At 34.7% G+C, this 9,611-nt stretch overlaps 1 protein-coding gene across 1 annotated transcript; it reads right to left on the bottom strand.

Moving 5' to 3' along the window:
* Positions 1-4,127: 4,127 nt before the first annotated feature.
* Positions 4,128-7,027, bottom strand: m17 (IL-6 subfamily cytokine M17). The gene is made up of 3 exons (XM_053485640.1): positions 6,913-7,027; positions 6,434-6,582; positions 4,128-5,706 (listed from the first exon to the last, which is right to left on the bottom strand). Exons 1-3 carry the CDS (start codon positions 6,968-6,970, stop codon positions 5,218-5,220), a joined length of 696 nt encoding a protein of 231 aa, XP_053341615.1. The 5' UTR covers positions 6,971-7,027; the 3' UTR covers positions 4,128-5,217.
* Positions 7,028-9,611: the final 2,584 nt, after the last annotated feature.

Raw genomic sequence — 9,611 nt, forward strand, 5'->3', positions numbered from 1 at the left:
AATAAATCTACTTACATTTGTAGCTGTAACCATGGCATACTCTATGGTATACAGAGTTAAATTAGGCTACAGCAATTTTATACTGGGGCCCACACAAATACACTTAAATATTTCTTGCCCATATATGTGAAAATTAAATTTAGTTTAGATTAAATCAAGAATCAAGAATCAAGAATTTATTTTTTGTCACATGCACAGTAAAGTAGGGTTTGGTGCTTTTTCGTTGTAACACACTACTGTAGTTCTTTTCTTATTCTTTACCACAATTTATGCTTGCCATAGGCTATATGCTACAGTATATGTGTCTTTATACAAGTGTCTTTCACGGTTGACTGAAGCCAATCAATTTTTCTTTTCATATTTTCGCCATTTGTCAATTTACAAACTGTTTGCACTTTTTTTTGGACACACCTAGTAATCCTACAATCCACTACATCTAAATCATCTCATGTCGTAGCATTTAATATTACTGAATAAGCACCAGTTATAAAAGGTGTTAACATTGAACATTTTATAAATGTTGATAAGTTAGCAACAAGAGAATGATGATCACAAAAAAAGGTGGCCTGATTGAGCACTGCAGCTTACCAATGTTGTGTTTATTGTGATTGGAAAACAGTTCTGGATAGCTCGTGTTAACAACAATGTTAACAACTGCTTATTCAGTTATATTAAATGCTAAGATGTGATGTGATTAACAGTAGATGAAGTGGATTGTAGAATTACTAGGTCTGTCAAAAAAAAGTGCAAACAGTTTGTGAATTAACAAATGGCCAAAATAATGAAAAGAAAAATCGATTGGCTTTAGTCAACCGTGAAAGACACATGTATAAAGACATATATAGCATATAGCCTATGGCAAGCATAAATTGTGGTAAAGAATGAGGAAAGAACTATTTTGCTACAACTAAAAAGCACTAAACTTTACTTTAATCTAAACTAAATTGAATTTCCACATATATTTCCATAATAGTTATGTTAATAGTTATATTGGAAATGTACTGTATGGATACAGCAGTATAAAAACAGCCATGAAAAATGGAATATTATGTGTCCTTGGGAAATGTGATTTTTGTATTATTGTTATTATTATGTTTGGGCTATTATTACAATAATCAATTAATTATTAATATACTAGTATACACGTCATAAATTACAATGCAAATCATTATGTTCGGTATTGTGTAGGTTCCCCCTGTGGTTGTAATGTGATGTCTGGCATCCTTTGGGTGCTGTGGGTTATTAGGTGGGGCCTCTGTGGATTGGACTTGTTTGTCTGGCATATCCCATGGGAACCCAATCAGATTGGGATCTGGGGAGTATGGAGGCGAGTCAGCATGTGTTCCTATGCCTTTTTATCATGCCCAGCATTGACTTTTTTGGCAATTTGTGCTGCATTGTCTGGCTTTTAGTGCCCGAGGGCATGAGTGAGCCTTGGGTGCCCATCATCCTGTCACAAGAGTAATGGTCAGTCGGTGCATCAGGGTAAGAAGCGCATGAAGTGATGCACCTATCACTCTGGACTAGGTTTAATCTGAGATCATCAGATCACCTGGCTTTTTTTCTGCTCCAAAGGCTAATCTTTATGCTCCCTAGCAAGGTGAAGCCTTTTATCTTGTTAGCCTCATTAACAGGTGTGTGTATGGAAATTCTCTTAAATTTCCAATTAAACATAGCTATGGTTTTTACCATTGTTGATTTTTTTACTATCTAACTTCACCTACTGTTTAAGTGACTCCAATTTAGGTGTTTAAGTGACTTCCATTATCTCACTACATGGAAGTCAACAGTGTTTTACCAGTATATACTAGTAGGGTGAGGCAATTTTTCTAAGCAGTCACTAAACTAATTCTTTAAATAGAGATACATCTTTTACTACAGGGTACAATATATATATATATACATACATATATATATATATATATATATATATATATATATATACATATATATATATATATATATACATACATATATATATACACCACTATATGGTGGTAGTGAATTGCATGTTATTGCACTTAAAAAAATATCATCAGGACGTTAATGTTGGTTTGAAACCACTTCTTGGTAGCTGCTGTGAGTAGAAAAGAAAACTGCCACTTTGAAGTGAAGTTGTGTAATCAGAAAGAAGTTTACAGGAGCTCTCACTGCCCTCCTTTCTGTTTTACTGTAAGACAATCCCCTTTCTTCTCCCTCTCACTTTTTTGTTTTCTGTAGAACATATTGTGTGAAGGTAAGAAATCCCCACCTTCTTCTTCTTCAAAATGTAACCTTGACAGGTAATGTTCAGCATAAGGGTCTACCACTTACCAGTTTCTCTTTAAGTTCATAAGAATTACAGTTCTAATTATATTTTACTCATAGGTAGACTACAGTATGATATACAGTCCAGAGACTCAAACATTTCTGTGAAGCATAGCCATTGTTTTTTTTTTTCTTTTCTGTTTTAAATCAGCATTAGCACTTACAGTAGATATTGCATGAGTTTTGGCTTTAATGGTCACTTAAACTGTGTTTAATCCAAACCTTTTTTAGTAACTGAAGATCTATATGTCTATACATAATCATCTTATTGTTCTTGTCTGCATTAATAAAAAATATAATCATCCCATGATGATATTTTCTGCATAAAATAAAGAAAGTCTAGACTCTAATCTTTCATTGAACCATCTTCTTTCTTTTATTTAGCTTTGATTATAACATACAGTGTGGTGCCAACTCTGTGTCAAAATGTTCCATCATCCTCTGGGAAGCATTTCACAGTTTGAGTTCACAGTTTAAGTCCTGGAATATACCTTTGCCACCAGGGAACAAAAAAAATCCACTGATGGGATGAGTCACAATCCTGTGAGCTCTTATCACATTGTGTGCGTTGACATGCTCTTTCTTTCATTATTAAAAAAAAAAAAACTTGTTATAAAATAGCTGAAAGAATAGCTGATTTCATCTGTGGATGTTTTATGCACCAATCACCATCATTTATTTATTTATTTTTAACAATATTACTTTTATAAAGTTGACAGTTAAACACTATTTTTCAAGATAATAATGCGATAGACAGTTCTCAACCTAGTTCCAGTCATTTCAGCAATCTTCTTAAGTTTATAAGACAATAACATTCCATTCAGTTTTAATTCAGTTTTATTTATATATAGTGCTTTCAGCAATAGTTATTGTTGCAAAGCACCTTTACAGAATCAATAAGAAAATTAAGGAAATGTGTAAGGAAATAAATGTGAATTATAATTATCAGATTGTTGCTGATAAGCAAGCCGTAATATCTGAAATATTCAAGACATTTGGGTGATAACGTATAGCAGGGATTGACCTGCAGTAATATTGTGTTGCAAGGGATTTTTTAAAGTTAATATGGAGTCCAGTTTGTCATTTGAGGTTCAGGTACATACAAAACTGTTTGCGAGAATTTCAGTCCTTAACTATTCAATGACTGCAGTAAACTTTTCTATGACAGCAGAATACGTGTTCCAACATGGTTATGTAAAAAAATAAGAATTTACTCACTGCATAGTTAGCTGAAACATATCAATCACTGCATATTCCAAAGGCGTTTAAGTAATTTTTAATACAGATAGGGTTTATGACATCATCCTGATGCCAGACACCACATCGTTGTAATAGACAGAGAAGTCTGGTGGACTAATGTCCCGAGAGGTCAAAGCAGACCAGGTGGACAAGGGGAACCTGCACAATACTACAGTTTTGTGTTGTAATATAATTGGCTGGTCAGTGAATATTATAATGTGTAAAGCTGCTTTGTGATGATGTAAATCGTTAAAAGCGCTATTCAAATAAAATTGAATTGAATTGAATTGAATTGAATTGAATAATAATAATCATGTCCAATACATAATTATATCCAATCCTGTTACTTAAGTTCTACATGAAATGCTTAACATTCAAGGTTGGTATATTACATTTGAGTCTGTAAACAAACTCTGCAGGTTTAAGCACAATCCAACTCAAGCAGTTGACCCTCAAATTGCTTTTTGCAAAAAAATTAGAGGGGACACTTTTGAATCTTATAAATAGTTAATTATAATGTTTATTAGTTATAAATGTTGGTGGCAAGAACCAGAATTATAAGAATAATAAGATCATCTGTCTTAGTTTGTAATTTACTAAAACTTTTATTTTTTATTGTGGTTCAAAAATATGCATTTTAATATTCGATACAAAGTTACTGACCTCTATGTCAGAACTGCTGAGCTTGGCATAGCACAAGGATCTCAACAAGGAACTTCAGACTTAAACAAATATGTACTGTATCCCAGACTCTATTTCTACAATCATGTGACTGGGGAAAAGGGTATTATATTTGGGTGCCACTTCCTATATATCTGTCCCTTTAAGCACCATGCAGAATAGGCATGTTGACACAAGATACCTAGAAAGCACAGATTTGTAAGGTGAGATTACAGCCTTGACAGGAATGGATTTGTCCAGCAGTGTGGTATACTTTTGGAATTCATGATGCACACAAGGTTAAAGGATAAACTACACACACACACACACACAGACACCCGTCTTGTGACAGGGGCGACGGCTAGTCAGTGTTTTTTCTTTCCTATCTGATGTGTTTAGCTGAATGCGTCATTAAGGGCTGATATCACAGTCTCTTTCACTTCCTGTCTACTGAACCTGTTTCAACACATGTCTCAGACAGCAGCCCAAAAGCACCAGCAATAGCCACCACTTTGTTCAAGCACATCCCAAAGCCAATATGGCCCACATCACAATCTTTATGGATTCCTGAGCAGTCGAATATCATCATCTAAGACAATACTTATGATCCCAGTGGACAGAAATCTTAATCTGGGTCAAACTGCAATGCTGCATTTGATATGTCTGTCTACAGAAGAATAACATTGTATGACACAGCTAAGATGTCAGGTTTGATGAAGTTTGACCATTAGGTTAGTTAAATTCTCAGACCTGCAGTCACCTCTTAATAAGTAAAAAAATAGGATTTTCATTCAGTGCCGAGATTTGTTTAAAAAGCAACAGGTATAAGTTACAGTCATTTCAGAACAGATGTGCATTATTATAATACATTAATTAATTATGACATAGCAATAAATTAATATAATAAATACTTCTGCAAATAAAACAATCAAATGTATGTCCCTTAATTTTCATTTACTTTATGTCAAAATAAATAAATAATAAATATACAAGTCAAACCTCAAAGATGAATCATTTTAAATCATTGTCCACTAGTTCTGTGACATCAACAAAGTTCCTTTTTTTTATACACATGCTACCCTTGATTGACCTCAGTTCGTTGACAGTAATCCAGAGAAAATTATTGAGTCGAGTCAGGACGACACACCCGTAGATCTTCTGCTGAAACACATTCTGAGGCAGGGGAATCCCGGTGGGTCCAGCTGCTGGCTCAGGTATGGGAATATTAGGCTGCAAGATCTGCAGAATGCAGTTCACCTTGTGGGCGAGGTGGTCAGTCTGTTGCAAAGTGTCTTCCAGGCTTTTAAGCAAAGGGCTCTGAGGAGGCAGCAAGTCTGTCTGCTGCTCCAGAACTTTCCTGATGTGAGGCTGGAACTCCTTTAGACGTGTGTAAACATTCAATATGCGATCAGCTGGAGTTTGTCCTGAGAGGCTCAATGCTGGAACGTTGTCTATCTGCATTTTGCAGAACTGCTCCGCAAAGTCTCCCTGGATGGTTTGCTGGATGAAAGAACATAAATATTTTATTAACTTTGAACAATGGCAAAGAACCATTTCAGGCTTTTTTTTTAGCATAGAATCCATCTTGATCAGCAGAATTCCTTGAATTATTATACCTCTTAGTTAAGCTAATAAAATATAGAGTATTACATACTTTTAAATCAATATTCTTAAAAACAAAGTTTGTCTCAAAGACATTTTCAATTGTCTTTTCAATTCCTCATCACACTTCAATTGTAGCAAGGACCTGAAATTTGCCCAGCTAGTTTAAAAGTGCCTTGAACCATAAACTTTAAGTTGCAAGTGAATTGACAGCGAACAAGAAATTGGTTATGATTTCCCGTTTTCCACAACGTCAACCATAATATACCAAAATATTAACATACATTTTTTATAGACATAACTATTTATATCTATTACAGCTAATTCAGGACTAAATGTGTGAGTGATAGTTCCTCATTTCATCCCAGTCCAAGTGCACCATATGTGTTGCGGAAACCAACCCTGTGCTGTATACTGCCACAGCTATTTATGTTCCTACCAATACCCACAAACACCCACAAATGTTACACATGAGCTTATGAATGGAAGGTTTTATCTTGCAGCTGACTGCATTTGACCATATAAGGATTTTAACAACCAATCAATATTTCTATGCTGTATACTAAACATGACAAAATGATTGATTATGAATATGTTTAACAGATCAGATTGAAAATGGACTTACATATGCCTTTATTAGATCCGCTGTGTTCCTCTTCATAAACTTGCTGAGCTTTACACCTTTGTGAATAGTTTTACTGCAGCTCTCACTGCATGGGACGCTTGTGTTTACTAACTTAATGAGAGTAAACAGGACAAGGGAGAGGAAGATCACTAGGAAGTATAGAAGAAACATCAAACTTAATATCAGTTAAGAACATCCTATGAACATTAGGGTAAAATACAAAACTACTGGCAAACATAAATAAACAAAATCATTTCCATTAATAACGGTCATGCCCCAATAATGTATTAGTATTAGTATTATTACTTATTGTCACCACCAAAGCACCAACATATCTTGAATGTACAATAAGTAACTTTCAAAAATGTGACTGAATAACATTTGTTATTTGTTACATGTATTTATCTGTCGTATCACTGTCCATTTAACCATTACGTTAAAGCGTGTCTGCAGTAGTTTTGTGCAGTTGTTCTACTTACTAGATGTTGATTGTGGTCTGTGGCCCTGCCAAAACATGTTCCTATCATGGCCATTCATTTCTCCATGCACAGAGGTTGAAACTAGTCATGGTCGCAACCCGGCATAACGTTTTAAAGACCTGAAACCACACATTTGTCATAGGAGGAAATGACGCAGCCAGCCTTGTGAGACAACAAGATTTCCCAGAATTTTTTTTTCTTGGTCTTGCCTTTGCATCACATGCACTATGTGTAATGCTCCAGCCAACATTTGCACATATTTTAAACTTTAAACATACACAGACATAAAGTCTAACATAAACATAAACATACCACAAACACAGTATATATATATATATATATATATAGTAGTTTTAGCTGAGCAGTATGTGTCTTGATAAGAACCATGTTAAATGTATATTAATTAATTAATAAATAAATAATTAATAAATGAATATTTTTGTTGCAATTTCACTGCTTGTTTCGAAAAAGATACGATAACATTAACAAAATTTATTTAAAAATTATGCCTATACTCTTACACTCTTAAATTATGCAAAGTGGGAATCATTAAACTACGCAACATCTGTAATATTTGTAATTTTCTCAATTCTCATGAGTTTATTTTTATTAGTCAACAGGAAACTGGCTGGCAGAAGGAAATACGTTACACAATAAGCAACTTTCATTAATGCTAAGTTTTTTCTTAAATATGACGCAAAGCCTTTTTATTAGAGGAATTATGTGGAAGGAAATGGAGACGTCTTGCTTTATATATACACAGTAATTATGTAGATTTTGCCTCAGACAGGATGCAACATAAAAATATAATTCCCCTGCATGATAAATTCTATTAATACATAAGGTGTACATTTAAATGCAAGATTCTGAGGTCTTACCTTATAGCCACATGGGAAACCCCCATGCCAAACAGATACCTGAAGCCTGCTTACAGTTCACACAATAAAAAAAAAATTTCACTGCTATTTCTGTTGAAGTTAAGTGACGTTTGCATGAACTGATTTCATTTCATGCAAGTGCCAAGTCTGAGGTTGTGTGGTCAGCAGCCATATTTTGTATAAAGAGGGGAACTCTTGTGTCTTCTCAGCAAAATGTCAGTAAAAAACAAGCAACAACAGCTCAACTCCAGCCCATGGTACTTTCCAGATTTGTCTAAGGATTTGTGAAGAAGTTAACAAAGTCATCAAGAAAAGAGAGCGAATAACATAAAAAAATAATCTAATAGTTAATAAAACCCATTTCGTATATATAAAATTATATATATAGTCCATTCAAAAAAAAAAATCTGGTCTCCAATTTCTTACTGCAGATGGGACAAAAATGACCCTTTTGATTCTTTATAGTAGTTTTGCGACAATAACAATTGTTAAAAGCACTTGTGAAGCAAAAATAAGTAGAATGGTGAAGCTGAAGTCGTTTGACAAGGGACAACTGTGACATGATCAGAGTATGACATCACAGTATGCATCACTCTATTGTCACTAGTGAGGTCACAGAATCGCCACCCCACAGTCACTACCCCTAGGTAACTACGAGGTCCTTCATGAGGTTCCAGGGATTAGTTTGCACTACTGTATCTTATTGACTTCCTCTGTTCTCTCATAAGGTCAGCTTCTTGCTGTGCTGAAAGTAATAACGATGCACCATCTTATTGGCAAGCTTGATAGGATGCTCTAAAAGAGACAAGATATAATTAAATGAGGGAGGCACAGTGGCACTGTCACCTTGCACCCCTAGGGTCTGGGTTTGATTCCTGCCTCAGGGTCTGCGTGCATTGAGTTTGCATGTTCTTGCCATGCTTGGTAGGGTTTCTCTGGGGACTCTGGTTTTCTTTCACAGTCAAATGATGTGCAGATTAGGCTAATTGGGGTTTCCAAATTACCTGAAGTGTATGAATGAGCATGTAAGCATGTGTGTATGTGTGTGCCCTGCAATGAATTGGCAGCCCTTCCAGGGTGTATCTCTCCTCTTGCCCTAAGTCTCCTGGCATAGACCGAATAGACCATGCAGACAGGATAAAGCAGTATAGATGATGAGTGAGTGAATGAATTGAATGGGTGATTAGTATCTAGTACCTAGTATTTATTTATTTATTTTTTCTATCAGAATGCCCCAAATTGTTGTATTGGCCATGCCTAATGCTTCTGCAAAAGTGTTTCCCTATTTTCTATAGCTTCCAAATGCCTTGCACTATTACTATATAAAAATAATAATAATAATCTTTGGTCATGTTTTTTTATCCTTCTTACCAACTGATGCAGATTTTATAGGTGAAACCCAGGACTCAATCCGAAAATAGACATTCAGAGCTATTAAATGATTGCAACAAGAATAACAAGGTAACAAATAAAACACCTGTCATTTAAATGTTCCAAAGACATTGATCACTTGAATATTGGGAGGGTTCAAATAAAAGGTGCCCCATTTTACATTTAAGCATATATAGCATATATATTATTATTATAATTAACACTGAAATGTTTTATCTTATATTTATCTCAGTGTTGGGCAAAAAAACAATAGAGCTGAATTGTAAATTCTGTTGTACGGACAGTTTTGTAGTGTTTAGAAGGGTTAATTAGGAGATTAATTACACTTGATAATATTTAAAGAACGTGAAACGGAATCATAAGCATGCCTTACTACTTTTACAGGTACAGTGTAGAGGAGGAACAGTTACTTAATTAAGGTAGTAGCTC

The sequence above is a fragment of the Clarias gariepinus genome, chromosome 24 (assembly GCF_024256425.1).
Source record: "Clarias gariepinus isolate MV-2021 ecotype Netherlands chromosome 24, CGAR_prim_01v2, whole genome shotgun sequence".
Classification (NCBI taxonomy): domain Eukaryota; kingdom Metazoa; phylum Chordata; class Actinopteri; order Siluriformes; family Clariidae; genus Clarias; species Clarias gariepinus.